The 15,883-nt window shown below is 37.3% G+C and overlaps 1 protein-coding gene across 1 annotated transcript; it reads left to right on the top strand.

Moving 5' to 3' along the window:
* Nucleotides 1-845: 845 nt before the first annotated feature.
* Nucleotides 846-15,518, top strand: LOC112185974 (cucumisin). The gene is made up of 9 exons (XM_024324323.2): nt 846-1,137; nt 1,274-1,472; nt 12,688-12,931; nt 13,032-13,548; nt 13,640-13,743; nt 13,985-14,203; nt 14,279-14,390; nt 14,517-14,709; nt 14,893-15,518. Exons 1-9 carry the CDS (start codon nt 1,045-1,047, stop codon nt 15,420-15,422), a joined length of 2,211 nt encoding a protein of 736 aa, XP_024180091.1. The 5' UTR covers nt 846-1,044; the 3' UTR covers nt 15,423-15,518.
* Nucleotides 15,519-15,883: the final 365 nt, after the last annotated feature.

Raw genomic sequence — 15,883 nt, 5'->3', positions numbered from 1 at the left:
TAGCCAAAATTATGCAACTATGACGTAGACGTACAACGTCAATATTGCTTTGCATTTCGTCTGTCACCAGGTTGATTTGTTTGCTAATTATGCTTCCACTTGGGACATTGTATGGCAAAGAATACATGGGTATAATATCCAACTCAAATGCTACTGCTTTGATAGTTGATACCACATGTGTTTGTGAACCTAGTGAGGCCGAGGTCCACACCAAGTAAAGACAAAAAAAAAAAAAAAAAGCTTTCATGACATCCATACAATTCATGAGGATGGAAATAATTAGCTAAAATTATGCAACTATGACGTAGACGTACAACGTCAATATTGCTTTGCATTTCATCTGTCACCAGGTTGGAAATTAATTAGCCGTATTTAAAATGCGTAAGAATTCAGTCGAAAAATTCTATAGTACTGTGATGTAGGCTAGTGTTGTAGAAGAGGCTCGACGGGAGGGGACTCGTAATCGCATGGAAATGCCTCTTGGGGGATTAATTGGATCTTTTAAATGGACTCGCGCAGTATGACTTTTAAATGTATGATGAACAAAGAAAATTATAGTGTGGAAATAGCCATACCCATATGACAAACATGATAATAACCACACCTATACGAGTTTTTTTTTTCTTTTTTGTGTAAATCATATATATATAATTGTTAGTTCCAAAAGTTATTATTAAATTTCCATAAAGGCAAATGTATCTTATATCGTATGAGCTTTTATCCTTTGATACTCAATCTAATTGTGGATGCAAAATGGTCAACTATATCAAAGTTATGTTGAAAAACAATTCCACTTTAAGAACCGTTTTTGGGTTTATCCTTTTCTTAATGAAACCCACAATATTTAATATTGTCCTGAATCAAATCACATGCATCCAGAACTGTACGTAGAAGCCTTAAACTTCTATTGGCTAGCTTACATGAAAAGGTTTGATCCTTGAAGCTCTACTTTTTCACCTTATATTTGCTCGATCAATTCTTGCTATAAATACATGTTGAAGTCCTTTATAGGCTCTAGCTAGTAGCACCATACATAGTAATAGTATGGCTCTTCAATGGTTTCTCCTTCTCAACCTCATTTGTGGTATTCTACTGCTTGTCGATGTTACTCACTCAACTGTTCAAGATGCCCGAAAGGTATATCTCTCAAGTTCTATTAGTTCTAATAATCTAAATTAACTTACATTAGCTTATGCATTTATTCAACCAGATCAATTTGTGTCGATCTTAAAAGTTTCGTCTCACTTAAGGTGGATCTTGCAATTTAATGCAGGCTTATGTTGTGTATATGGGCGACAAGCCAAAGAACGGGGTATCCATATTACCTGATCTTCATGTGAATATGCTACATAACGTAGTTGACAACAGCAACATTGATATTGCACATGAAGTGCTTCTTCTTCACAGCTACAAGAGAAGTTTCAATGGATTTGCTGCAATGCTCACAGAGCAAGAAGCACAAAAAATAACCGGTACTGCTGCAACCCCTACCTTTGCATTGTATAAATCTTACTATTCATACAGGAATAGATGGTGTAGTGTACGTATAAATATTATAATTGCTAAAATTCTATTGATGATGAAAACGAAAGAACTAGCATAGCCCAAGCCAGCTGATCTTGCTAACTATTCCTGTAGGCTACAGTTGATCAACACATGTTGCTGTAGAGATGACCCCTTTTCTTTACTGAGGCTTGATCGTTTTGATCATACTTTTATCTTGACCATCTGTGTTGACTTCGACATATACTCTTAACATCCCTCCTCATTCCCTCAAACTAGCACTTGGTGTACTAGGTTGCAGTAGGCTCAGTAAATGTGAAACTGGAGATTTAAGAATTGCTGCATAGTGATGTGTCTTCAAAGTTTTCTGCTGCGGTGAGTGATTGTTGTTGGAGGTCATATGGTTTGTTGCTCCATAATCAATGTGCCACACTTCATGAGTCGGTGGTGCGTTTTGAGAATAGGCAAGCAATCCCATTTTTGTTGTTGTTATTTTTTAATCTGGGAGGGCTTCTTTTCTTCGTCTAGCTTCTGTACTGGTGAGGGAAGAAGGGGACTGGTTTACGCCGATCGATTCTCATTTTCTGAAACCTGAAAAGCTCTTGTTCTCTCTTTCTCATGGAGTCATGGTGATTCGTAATTTCTCTCTCATCCTTCTCTCCCTCACCTGAAAAAGCCTCTGGCTATCGCTTTGATACCATGCCAAAATTCTGGTATTGATGATGAAAATGAAAGAACCAGCTAAACAAAGAAGGAAGAAGAAGAAAGATGAAGACGATGAAGAACTGGCATTGGTAATTTTTCTGGGTAATTGTACAATCGCTAAATTTCTCTCAGTAAAATGACGAATCTTCCTTTTTATACTGACTCTCACTCAGTACAATCGCTAACCCATGCTAACTGATCTTGCTAACTGCTACTATAGCTGGTCAACATGTTTTACCGTAGAGATGACCCATTTTTTTACTGAAGCTTTGATCATTTTGATCATACTTTTATCTTCTTGATGTCGCTTTTGTCGAGCGACCAATTTAACCCTGAAATGTCATTAGTAGTATAAAGTAAGTAGGGATCGTTCTATTCCGGGGATTGAGGGTACACCTGTCATTATCAAACAATTAAACAATTAAAATTAAAACAAAGTATAATATTTACAAAATATAGACATATTTACGAAAAGGGGGAGTTTTTGGTTTTAATTTCCGAAAATAAAATCTAAGTTACCTAAATAATTAAAATGCAAAAACATAAAAATACAAATGGAATGCAAGAACAAAGATCAAAGTCGAAACTCATGATTAAAATTAATTCAAGTTCATCATTGTTCATCATAGTCATGCAAGAGGAGTTGATCATGTGAAACGTTCAAAAGCAAACAATTTCCCATATTTTACTTTCAATGCTAATTTACCTAAGTGAAAGCACCTAGATTAATTCTATCAAACATGCAATCAAGCCCTAGAAAGCTAGTCAATCATGTCATGTTTAACGCAATAAACACCTAGAAAGGCTATCAACTCAAATGTGCAACTTAGTATGAAAAAGTCCACCTAATTGCAATCTTCTTTGATTAAATTCGGTTTTTGTACAAAACCTTTACTACTTATCGATTCAAGAACACAAAACCAAAAAGTTGATTCATGTTCTCAAATTCGTAGCAACATTCACATAAAAACCCTAAATGTTTCGAACCATTCAAGATAATCATACAAAAGATTTCTATCATGCAAATTTAATCAAACACTCACACAAAAGCAACCATAAATCGCAATATATGAATCTGAAAATTAACAATTCATCATAAAATTTCAGAAAACAATACTTGTTCATACATATGTGTCAACTAAGGCAAAACCAACGAAAATACAAAGCAAAGGTACAAGGAGAATCGGATTACACCGTGATGAAGATGAGATGAATGAAGTGATGATGTGGTCTCTTGAATTTCGAAAGCAATCTTCAAGGTGGAGGGTGGATGGTGTGCACGGCTTGTCTTCTTCTTCCTTGGCCTTGCTTGCACTTCGTGGTTGCCCTAGAGGATGGAGAAGAACACGGCTAGGCTAGAGAGAGTTTTCTGATTTTTTCTCAAAGTATAAACGTAAAGAATGGAACTTGGGAACCCTTGACGTTGAGAGAAGAGAGGAATATATAGGGGACGGCTTCTAGGTCTTCAATCCGTCCACAACCCTAGCAAAGCTCACGGCAATCTCTTGCTTCCTCCACATAATTTTCTCCAATGATTTCGTGCCACATAAGCCCTATGAGGTGGTGCAACCAATCACAAAATTCCAATATAAATTCCCTAAATAATCTTGCCGAAATATATATAGATATTTTCTGATTTCCTTCACCAATTTCGGCAACAATATACTTAGAGAATAAAGGGGGACGAACCTAGACTCCTTTGAGAGCTTTTTGTGTTCAACACATATTCTCTTTCCTTTAAAAGCTCCCTAAGAAATCTCCACGAAATCTCTTTATTTTTTTTCTGATTTTTCCTCACGGCAAAACCCTAGTTTTTCTCTTCATTATCTTTTGCCGAATTCCCTAGGGTTTGCACGGCATCCCCTTGTTTTCCTCTTGGCTTGGACGGCTAGGTCTTCTAGGGTTTTATCTCTTGATTTATTTCCATAAAAATAACCCTAGAAAATCTCCTTTTAATTTCTGATTTTCTTGGACGCCACCTCCTTGTTTCTCTCTTGCAAATTCACGGCAACAACAACCTTAAGGGTTAGGGTTTGCGTCACAAACCCTAATGTCATGGGCTTTGATGGGCCTTTATCCAATTTGCCGAAAATCCAAAGAGTTCTTGGGCCTCGTTGCTTCATCTTCAAGCCTTCTCATTTTCCAACGCAAAACACAATATTTTTCCATTTCTTTTTCATGGTTGCGTTGGAAACTTGCTAGGGAAGCCTTCCTCCATTTTGTAGGGTTTCCTGGTTGGACTAGGAAAGCTTGTTTCTTCATTTCTGCTCAAATGTGTGGGCCATTTTCTCTCATGTTCGTTCGTCTTGATGTTCGCAAGCTCCTCTTTCCATTCGTGCGTTCATTTCCACTTTCTAGCTCGGAGGTCCTGAAAATAGAAACTATACTTAAAATAGAAACTTTCTAAAAAATGAAAATAGAAACTTACTAAAAATGAAAAATAGAAACTTTCCAGAAATGAGAAATGAGAAATGAGAAATGAAAAATGAAGACAAAAATGGAAACTTTCTACAATAAGGAACTTTCCCAATCAAAGAATGGAAACTTTCCCAAACAGGGATTTTTCAAGGAAATGGCGCAGAAAAGTGTAGGGAAATGCAGTTAAAACGTCGCATTAAAATGCTCCTATCAAATTCCCCCACACTTAGCTTTTGCTAGTCCCTTAGCAAAATCAAACTAAGACACACACTAAGACTCAACGAAAATTTAAAGACTTGACAAAAACAATGACTCTATTGCCCTTCAACTATTTGTCTCAGCAATCTCTTACTTTCATAACACCAAGATTAGCACTTAACCAAAATTCAATGTTAGGCATTCGAGAGTTAATTAAAACACATAACTTACATATACACAAGTAGGACTTGGTTGAAACAATGGTGATGGTTTCTGTCAAGCATGTTTCAAACAAGTTTGATTCAAATCTCACAAGTTATATCCCTCTTTCTTCTCTCAGATCATGGCACTGCTTAAAAGCTTATACACTCAAGTATATGTGAAAGATAACAAGTATATCACATAATGTAAGAAACGAAAGCACATGTATAATTTTCTTTAGAGATCTCATGAAGGATACCAACTACTTGCACAGATGGACCCAAGCCATAGGTTCAACTCTTGTAACTCATCTCCACATCAAGGGCTGTCCCATCTTAAGGATCAAGAAGGTCTTCTCAAAGGTTGTAATGGGGCTAGGGCTTAAGGTTTAAAGAAATGAAAGGTAAGGATTTATCAAAGTGTCCTAAAAACCTAGCAGAGCATATGTAGATGTAGAGACCACAAGAAATCCACCAATGCATTGCAAAAACGTCACTTCCCCTAGAGGTATCATAAAAGGGGCCTAGTGTCTTCATGTTGGGCCCAATCTTCATTGTAAACTTCCCCTGAACTATAGTGAATGGACAAAGGTCAAATTTTTCTTTAATAGGCCTTCATTTCAAAGTAAACTCCAAAATCACTAAGTATGGGGGACTAAAATCCATAAATATTTCTTTCTTTTCTTTTCTAGCCGTACATTTTTTCTTTTCTTTTCATTTTTCACGGCTTTCACATATTTTTTTTTCTTTTCATGGACAAGTCTACCCCCACACTTGAACTTTCACCTCTTCTCAATTTCCATCCTTAGCACCAAACCCATGTAGTATGTCTCAAAAGATAGCTCCACTAAGTTCTTAGAACAAAGGGTAGGGTTGTTACTATACTAAGCTTCATGGTTAAGGATTTTAGGGTGATGAACGAAAAGGCTTAATGTAGGCTCAAAAGGGCTTATCTAGGGGAGTCCCACGACGGGCACAATTAGGGACACAAGTTTATATGGCAATGGTGGTAATTCCTAGGATGCCTCTATCCCTTCCAGAATCAGGGCCATGTATTGACATACGTCTCAACAAGCACAAGAGCGAATTCTAGCATTCTCTAGTCCATCAAACTTAATCTATGGCAAGCAGTCAATCAAATGAAAGAATAATGAGATCATCAAAACATCGCCAAGAAATTAAGAATATATATTTCATTTTCACTCCAAGAAAAAGGGACATGGCTCAAATATCTCACATGGGCTTTATGAATCAAAACTTATCTTAACATGCTCATATTTTCTGTACCAAAGTTACGAAATCCATATCCACTACAAGGCACACATTTTTCATATATCTCAATTAACCAAAGAATACCATGTTTAAAAATCATCTCAATCTTGTGATCCTCTTTTAGTCATGATTTTAGAGATATAGAATCATCCTAGATAGTTGAAAGGGCATCCTAAGACTCAAAACAAAAACAAAAGCAACGAAAATTTTTAAATTTTTGACATTTTTCACTTTTTTTTGTATTTTTCAATATATGACTCAAGATAAAAGTGTAAATCCCTTCCCCCACACTTAAATATTGCATTGTCCTCAATGTAATCAAGTATAAACATGCAATGAAACACTTAAGTATATAGGAAAAAGATTTACGAAAATAATGACTAAATTCAAAAGCAAAAACGAAAAATAAAAGATAAGGGTAAAGAAAGCAAATCTGATTTGCATGGGTTGCCTCCCAAGTAGCGCTTGGTTTTAACGTCTTCTCAGCCTAGACGTGGTTTCCTCTTCTCCTCAGTTGGTGGAACCTTCAAAGCTTCCCTTTGGGTTTTGAATTGTGTTGCTCGGAAGCTTACCACTCTCATGAAACTTGGTCATGAAGTCCACCACTTGTCCCATTTGCTTCTTGAGCTCTGCAATATCCTTGGCATTGGTCTGTTGTCCTTGAAGCAAAGTCTGTGTGGCATTAGTCAATGCCTGAGTAGAATTAGTCAATGCCTCTATCGTCTTATCATAGTGAGAATTGGGATTCCCTACGTTGTGTTGAGGAGGCATGTAAGGTCTTTGATAGGGAGGTCCTTGAGGACGTTGGAAATTGCCACCAAGAGGGTTCTGAACATTTTCATTGTTGGTCCACTTGAAGTTAGGGTGGTCCCTCCATCCAGGGTTATAGGTATTCGAATATGGATCATACCTTGGACGTGGGGGACCCCCTTGGTTCCCTTGATAGCCTCCTATAGCATTCACAGATTCCCAACCACCATTCTCACTCAGTTGAGGACATTGATCCGTAGGATGTCCTTGAGTAAAGCATACCCCACAAGCAGAGGGTCCTCCATGGCCTTGAGTAGTCGCCACCTTGTTCACAAGAAGGGTGAGTTTGCTCAATTGATCCGCAATGGCAGGACTAGTGCTCACCTCATTTACCCTACGAGTGGGTTGTCTCACACCCTCATATTGTTGGGAGTTCAAAGCACGATTAGCTATAAGCTCCTTCCCAACTGTAGGGGATTTATCCACAAAAGCTCCTCCAGCTGCAGCATCCAACATTTGCCTTTCCAAGGGTAGGAGTCCTTCATAGAAACATGTGAGTAGGGTCTCATCCTTCATCTGATGTTGAGGACATTGTGCAAGTAAGGAATTGAACCTCTCATAGTAAGCAGCATAGGACTCATCATGGGCTTGCTCTATTCCACTGAGCTTCTTCCTGAGTGTGATGACCTTAGAAGCTGGGAAGTATTTCTCCAAGAAGGCCTTTCTCATTGTTTCCCATGAGGTGATACGTCCTGCAGGGAGTTCATATAGCCAATCCTTGGCTCTATCAGCTAGAGAGAATGGAAATGCTCTCATCTTAAGAAGGTTCTCATCTGCCCCTTGTGGTTGCATGTTTGCACAAACAGATTGAAATTCTCGAACATGCTTGTTAGCGTCCTCCATATTAAGTCCATGGAAGATAGGGAGCTTGTGCAACAAACCACTCTTTAGCTCAAACTCTGCTTGTCTTCCAGCTGCAGGGGGAGGGTAAACTATGCCTGTAGGGGGTCCTCCTTCAACAGTTGCGGTGGAGAGTTCCCTAATAGATGCCATTCTCTCTTCCCTGACTTCTTCAGGTGGTGGTGAAGGTGGTGGTGTAGAGTTGGACGAAATCACAGGTGAAGGTGAACGTGAAGGAGGAGATGGACTTGGTGTAGGTGATGTAGACTCCTCAGAAAAGTAAGTCCGCTTCCCTTGCTCGTTAAATGTGTACTCTTTGTATGTTGAAGGGGAAGGGCTTGTGTGCTCAAGAAGTGAAGGACCCTTCAAGCGAGCGAGCCTTGCTTCAATTTCCTTTAGTGTAGAGGATCTAAAAGGCTCGGTCATTCATAGGAATCCTGAACATCATCAAAATTCAAAGAAGTTAGCAAAGTATAAAGTGAGTTAATTACAAATTAGTGATTTTTACATCAACCTTACTATTCACGAGTCACTATTCACAAGTTACTATTCACGACTTTACTATTTATGATTTATACAAGTATAAAGAGAAGTATAAATTAAAAACTATCCACAATCTTTTCACAAATAAACCACGTAAGAAGTTTATACAAGTATAAAATGTACAAAACAACACAATTTACAAGTGGAGGTTATGTTCAAGTATCTTATTATCTTTACAAAATAAAGTTAATATCTCAATTGATTACAAGTTGTAAGTCGAGCCCAATAGAAACCACTACTATTGGTGAGATACGATCTAGGGATAGTCGCCTAGACATAAGTCACTTTCCTTTGTTTCAGAAGGCTAGATGGCCAGATTAAGAGGTAAGTGAGAGGGAGGACTCATTTTGGTGACACTACGGAGGCTACTCCCTCATTGAGGTTTAGGCCCCTATTGGCTACTCCCACATTGTGGTTTACGCACGGTCTATAGTATCTCTGAGATCCAATTGAACCCATCACCCAGGGTCTCAACCTAAGACACCACCTATATGCCCCTTACTCAGCTTGGAAAGAACTCATGTGTTAGACAGTTCTCCAAATGCTAATAAAAGCCGCCCACAACCTCATAAGACCTTAGAAAGGCACTAATGAAGGGTTAAAGCCAATATTAACAAAAGGGCCCTTATCTACTCATACGATTTTACACACTTATAGTAAATCAAGAATGTAACAATATTTATAATTAATTCTTTACATTTCCTTTGTTTAACAAGATTAGACACCACTTACACAAAACTTTCACACAAACAAACAAAACGTCACTATTCACATCTAATTATCTCCTTTTTTTTTTTTTTATTAAGTACAATGATTTACATTCTTTCTTTTTCTTCACAATTATTTTCAACACTTAGGTACGGGAACAGGGAGTCTCGATGTGCAATGGGACTTAAACAGCTACCCTTTTCAAGACTATGTTTAATCCAATATACCTTAGGTGCATCACAACATTTTCTTTTGTTATAAATACCATTGATTTCGAATTAAATTCCAAGCGGTAAATCAAGTGGACGTGCGGCCCAAGTATAATCGTCAAGACACTAAATCCCTTCTACATCCTTTGGGCAACCTTACTGAAATGGCCAGGTAGGGGAGGACGAACACAAGAGGTAGGATCCATTTTGGCATGAGCTACTCCCACATTGTGGTTTAGGCTCATTTGCACGCACTTCTGGATTCAAGAACCAGTCATGAGCGTTGTCCCCTTCCTAGACACCATCCCACATAGGCTATACTTACTTGGATATAAAAGGTCCTAAGTGTGAAGACAGTTCAATGAATGTTAATAAAGGCCGCCCTCAACCTTAAGGGACCTGAACTAGGTACCAATAAGGGGTTTAGGCCAATATTAATAAACACGACTTCACCTATTCCTTCTTTAATTTACAACCTACAATTAAAATTCGTATTCAACAATATAAATAACAACCTAAGTAATTAATTAACTAATTTTCGACAATTTACAAAATAATTAACAAGTAAAATTTTTTTTTTTTTTTTTTTTTTTTTTTTTTTTTTTTCGGTCACAATATAAACAAAACACATATTCACAAAATGGCAAATGATTTTTCAATCCCCGGCAACGGCGCCAAAAATTGATGTCGCTTTTGTCGAGCGACCAATTTAACCCTGAAATGTCATTAGTAGTATAAAGTAAGTAGGGATCGTTCTATTCCGGGGATTGAGGGTACACCTGTCATTATCAAACAATTAAACAATTAAAATTAAAACAAAGTATAATATTTACAAAATATAGACATATTTACGAAAAGGGGGGAGTTTTTGGTTTTAATTTCCGAAAATAAAATCTAAGTTACCTAAATAATTAAAATGCAAAAACATAAAAATACAAATGGAATGCAAGAACAAAGATCAAAGTCGAAACTCATGATTAAAATTAATTCAAGTTCATCATTGTTCATCATAGTCATGCAAGAGGAGTTGATCATGTGAAACGTTCAAAAGCAAACAATTTCCCATATTTTACTTTCAATGCTAATTTACCTAAGTGAAAGCACCTAGATTAATTCTATCAAACATGCAATCAAGCCCTAGAAAGCTAGTCAATCATGTCATGTTTAACGCAATAAACACCTAGAAAGGCTATCAACTCAAATGTGCAACTTAGTATGAAAAAGTCCACCTAATTGCAATCTTCTTTGATTAAATTCGGTTTTTGTACAAAACCTTTACTACTTATCGATTCAAGAACACAAAACCAAAAAGTTGATTCATGTTCTCAAATTCGTAGCAACATTCACATAAAAACCCTAAATGTTTCGAACCATTCAAGATAATCATACAAAAGATTTCTATCATGCAAATTTAATCAAACACTCACACAAAAGCAACCATAAATCGCAATATATGAATCTGAAAATTAACAATTCATCATAAAATTTCAGAAAACAATACTTGTTCATACATATGTGTCAACTAAGGCAAAACCAACGAAAATACAAAGCAAAGGTACAAGGAGAATCGGATTACACCGTGATGAAGATGAGATGAATGAAGTGATGATGTGGTCTCTTGAATTTCGAAAGCAATCTTCAAGGTGGAGGGTGGATGGTGTGCACGGCTTGTCTTCTTCTTCCTTGGCCTTGCTTGCACTTCGTGGTTGCCCTAGAGGATGGAGAAGAACACGGCTAGGCTAGAGAGAGTTTTCTGATTTTTTTCTCAAAGTATAAACGTAAAGAATGGAACTTGGGAACCCTTGACGTTGAGAGAAGAGAGGAATATATAGGGGACGGCTTCTAGGTCTTCAATCCGTCCACAACCCTAGCAAAGCTCACGGCAATCTCTTGCTTCCTCCACATAATTTTCTCCAATGATTTCGTGCCACATAAGCCCTATGAGGTGGTGCAACCAATCACAAAATTCCAATATAAATTCCCTAAATAATCTTGCCGAAATATATATAGATATTTTCTGATTTCCTTCACCAATTTCGGCAACAATATACTTAGAGAATAAAGGGGGACGAACCTAGACTCCTTTGAGAGCTTTTTGTGTTCAACACATATTCTCTTTCCTTTAAAAGCTCCCTAAGAAATCTCCACGAAATCTCTTTATTTTTTTTCTGATTTTTCCTCACGGCAAAACCCTAGTTTTTCTCTTCATTATCTTTTGCCGAATTCCCTAGGGTTTGCACGGCATCCCCTTGTTTTCCTCTTGGCTTGGACGGCTAGGTCTTCTAGGGTTTTATCTCTTGATTTATTTCCATAAAAATAACCCTAGAAAATCTCCTTTTAATTTCTGATTTTCTTGGACGCCACCTCCTTGTTTCTCTCTTGCAAATTCACGGCAACAACAACCTTAAGGGTTAGGGTTTGCGTCACAAACCCTAATGTCATGGGCTTTGATGGGCCTTTATCCAATTTGCCGAAAATCCAAAGAGTTCTTGGGCCTCGTTGCTTCATCTTCAAGCCTTCTCATTTTCCAACGCAAAACACAATATTTTTCCATTTCTTTTTCATGGTTGCGTTGGAAACTTGCTAGGGAAGCCTTCCTCCATTTTGTAGGGTTTCCTGGTTGGACTAGGAAAGCTTGTTTCTTCATTTCTGCTCAAATGTGTGGGCCATTTTCTCTCATGTTCGTTCGTCTTGATGTTCGCAAGCTCCTCTTTCCATTCGTGCGTTCATTTCCACTTTCTAGCTCGGAGGTCCTGAAAATAGAAACTATACTTAAAATAGAAACTTTCTAAAAAATGAAAATAGAAACTTACTAAAAATGAAAAATAGAAACTTTCCAGAAATGAGAAATGAAAAATGAGAAATGAGAAATGAGAAATGAAAAATGAAGACAAAAATGGAAACTTTCTACAATAAGGAACTTTCCCAATCAAAGAATGGAAACTTTCCCAAACAGGGATTTTTCAAGGAAATGGCGCAGAAAAGTGTAGGGAAATGCAGTTAAAACGTCGCATTAAAATGCTCCTATCACTTCTTCTTCTTCTTTTTTATCAAATAAACAACTCAAATACTACAACTAATTTTTCATAAGTCGAACTCACAACCTCTCACTTACAAAGAGGAAACTATGCCACTAGACCAAATGGTACTAGGCAATCATACTTTTATCTTGACCATCTGTGTTGACTTTGACATATACTCTTAACAATAATTAATGTAATGTGTGTGTGTGTGTGTACGAATAATTAATGTAAATATATATGTACGAATGATGTATACAGGAATGGATGGTGTAGTGTCTGTCTTCCCAAGCAAACAAAGGAGCGTCAAAACAACAAAGTCATGGAACTTCCTTGAGTTTCCAGAAACAGTTAAGCGAAGCGCCCTTGAAAGGAATATCATTGTCGGTGTGATGGACACTGGAATTTGGCCAGAGTCGGACAGCTTTAGTGATGCTGGTTTTGGTCCTCCACCTGAGAAATGGAAAGGCAAATGTCAAGGCAATGGAAATCTTACTTGTAACAAGTATGCTAACTAATAGATCCGTTCTAGCATGCATGTAATTAAATAAATTAATGAATTTTTTTACTAGCTAGTATGGATTTATTTACTGTGATCTCAACAGTAAAATCATCGGAGCACAGTATTACCGTGCTTCTCGATCCTTCGAAAAAGATGTTGAGTCTCCAAGAGACTTAAATGGTCATGGGACGCATACTGCATCAACTGCAGCTGGGAACACAGTGAGCAAGGCAAGCCTAAATGGTTTAGGATTGGGAACAGCAAGAGGTGGGGTGCCATCAGCACGTATTGCCATGTACAAAGTATGCTGGAGCAGCAGCCCTGCTTGTGAAGATGTTGACATTTTAGCGGCATTCGATGATGCCATTGCGGACGGTGTCGACATTCTCTCTATTTCTATCGGGGGCCCTATTCCAGTTGATTATTTGACTGATTCACTTGCAATTGGGTCATTTCACGCTACCAGAAATGGGATATTAGTTTCCATGGCCGCTGGTAACGAAGGTCCGGGAGCAAAAACTGTGACAAACTTTGCACCATGGCAACTTTCTGTAGCTGCTACCACCATAAACCGCCAATTCATCACCAAGGTTCAATTGGGTAACGGTAAAATCTATGAGGTAATTAATTAAATTTAACTATTGCTGCTCACAATTTATTAGTACTTCTCTACATTTCTAACTAGTAATTTTTTTTTATATTAACTATCAGGGACTTTTACCAAACATATATGATCTCCGGGGTAAATTCTATCCTTTAATTTATGGTGGAGACGCACCCAACAAAAAAGTAGGTGCTAAAGGGACCGTCTCCAGGTATTGATCTTTCAATTAAGACTTCATCCATTAATGACTTATTAAGCTCGAGTAAATATTCTTTACTTAAAAAAATTCAGTTAAATATTATTTCTAACTTAATTGGTTATTGTTGTTCAATATGTTGAAGCTGACCTTAATTATCATCATGTTTTAGATTAATGTCATCAAAATGTGACCATTCACAAAACTGCATATGGTGTATCCCGTTTGATATTTAATGTTACTAAATTAATTGTAGGTTTTGTATCATAGATACCTTAGAAGAAGATTTGATCAAAGATAAAATTGTGCTTTGTGATGGCCCTGTTGGGGGTGGAGCCATATTGGGTGGTGCAGCCGGAATTGTTCTAACAGGACAAAAAGTCGCTGATGAATTGCTTGAACCTCTTCCCGTGCCTGCATCAAACGTCGGATTGGAAGAAAATAGCAACATTTACAAATACATAAACTTAACAAGGTAATTATTAAGAAACTAAGGAGCTTAACAGTGGATGTTAGGATATGCATGTTAATTAATCTTCATTTTTTATAGGAACGCAACTGCAACTATTTGGAAAAGTGAAGAGATTAATGATGTATTGGCTCCATACGTGCCCTCATACTCATCAAGGGGTCCAAATCCGATCAATCCCAACATTCTCAAGGTGAATTGATTCGTAATGAAATCTTAATTGTATATCTAAGCTCCAGCAAAAGGAATGATATTGTAGGTGATCGATGAACTAGAACAAGCATGTTTAACAATTACATATCAATATATGGCCTTGCAGCCAGATTTAGCGGCTCCAGGAACTTACATTCTAGCAGCATATCCCCCAAGTGGTGGTGGCAGTAGAGCTGGATATTATTTAGAAACTGGGACATCAATGGCGTGCCCACATGCTACAGCCGTAGCTGCATACGTCAAATCATTTCACCCTAAATGGTCACCGGCTGCTATCCAATCGGCTCTCATCACTACCGGTTTGTTTTTATAATTTGCAAAGAAGAGTTTTTGATCTCTTTTGTGAAAGTAGTGTTATGTTGCATAATAGAGGACTTTCGATCTGTTGTTTGAAAGTAGTCTTATGTTGCATGATATTGGACTAGTTATAAGATTAGTATTAAAAAGATATAGCAATCCTTATGTATTTCATTCCTTTGCAGCTAAATCCATGAGTGCCAAAACTAGCCCTGATGCTGAATTTGCATACGGAGCTGGCCTAATAAACCCTTCTAAGGCTCCATATCCTGGTTTGGTGTACGATCTTGACGAACAAGACTACATAGATTTTTTGTGTTCACAAGGATATAGTGGCAAACTATTGCAAGCCATAACCAGGGACAACACTAGTTGTTCATCAAAATCTAATAATGGAACAACCAATGATCTGAACTATCCTTCTTTTGCACTTTCCATCAAGGATCCTAAATTTGCCAATGGGGTCTTCCATAGGACTGTTACTAATGTTGGATCGTCGAATTCCACATATAGAGTTAAAGTGGTGGCTCCTTTAGGACTCAAAATCAATGTGAATCCAAGTGTGATATCATTCACATCTCTCGGGCAAAAGAAATCTTTTGTTGTCACTATAAACGGGCCGATTGAGAAATCAAATTTAGTCTCTGCATCTTTGGTGTGGGATGATGGTGTTTTCCAAGTCAGGAGCCCCATCGTTGTCTATGTTGCAGTTTAATTAAGAGGTGTGTCATGTAAGCGAAAGCAAAAATATTGTAACTGTCCAAGTCTATGGGCACAATTATAATAATATATGTCTCCAAGATTTCATCTATGATCTATATCTTACTAGCCTTATATCCGTGTATCTGCACGAACTTACAAAGTCACGTAAAAAAACGAGGGATAAAATCTGTTTAGTCCTTGTATTTTGCCTCTCTCATCGTTTCAATCCCTGACATTCTAATTTAATCTAAAAACTCCCTAATCTCACAATTTCCCTCTAATAGGTCCCTTCCGCGTCAAATTAGGAGTTGGCATTAGGTGAAATGTCTAATATACCCCTCTATTATTTCTTTTTCCTCTTTAATTTTATTTTTTCCTTTTTAATTTCTTTTTTTCCTTTTTTTCTTTTTTTCTTTTTTTCTTTTTTTCTTTTTTTCTTTTTTTCTTTTTTTCTTTTTTTCTTTTTTTCTTTTT

The sequence above is a fragment of the Rosa chinensis genome, chromosome 1, assembly GCF_002994745.2.
Source record: "Rosa chinensis cultivar Old Blush chromosome 1, RchiOBHm-V2, whole genome shotgun sequence".
Taxonomy (NCBI): Eukaryota; Viridiplantae; Streptophyta; class Magnoliopsida; order Rosales; family Rosaceae; genus Rosa; species Rosa chinensis.
Note: the sequence above shows the minus strand (reverse complement) of the source record. Positions and strands in the feature narration are given on the sequence as shown.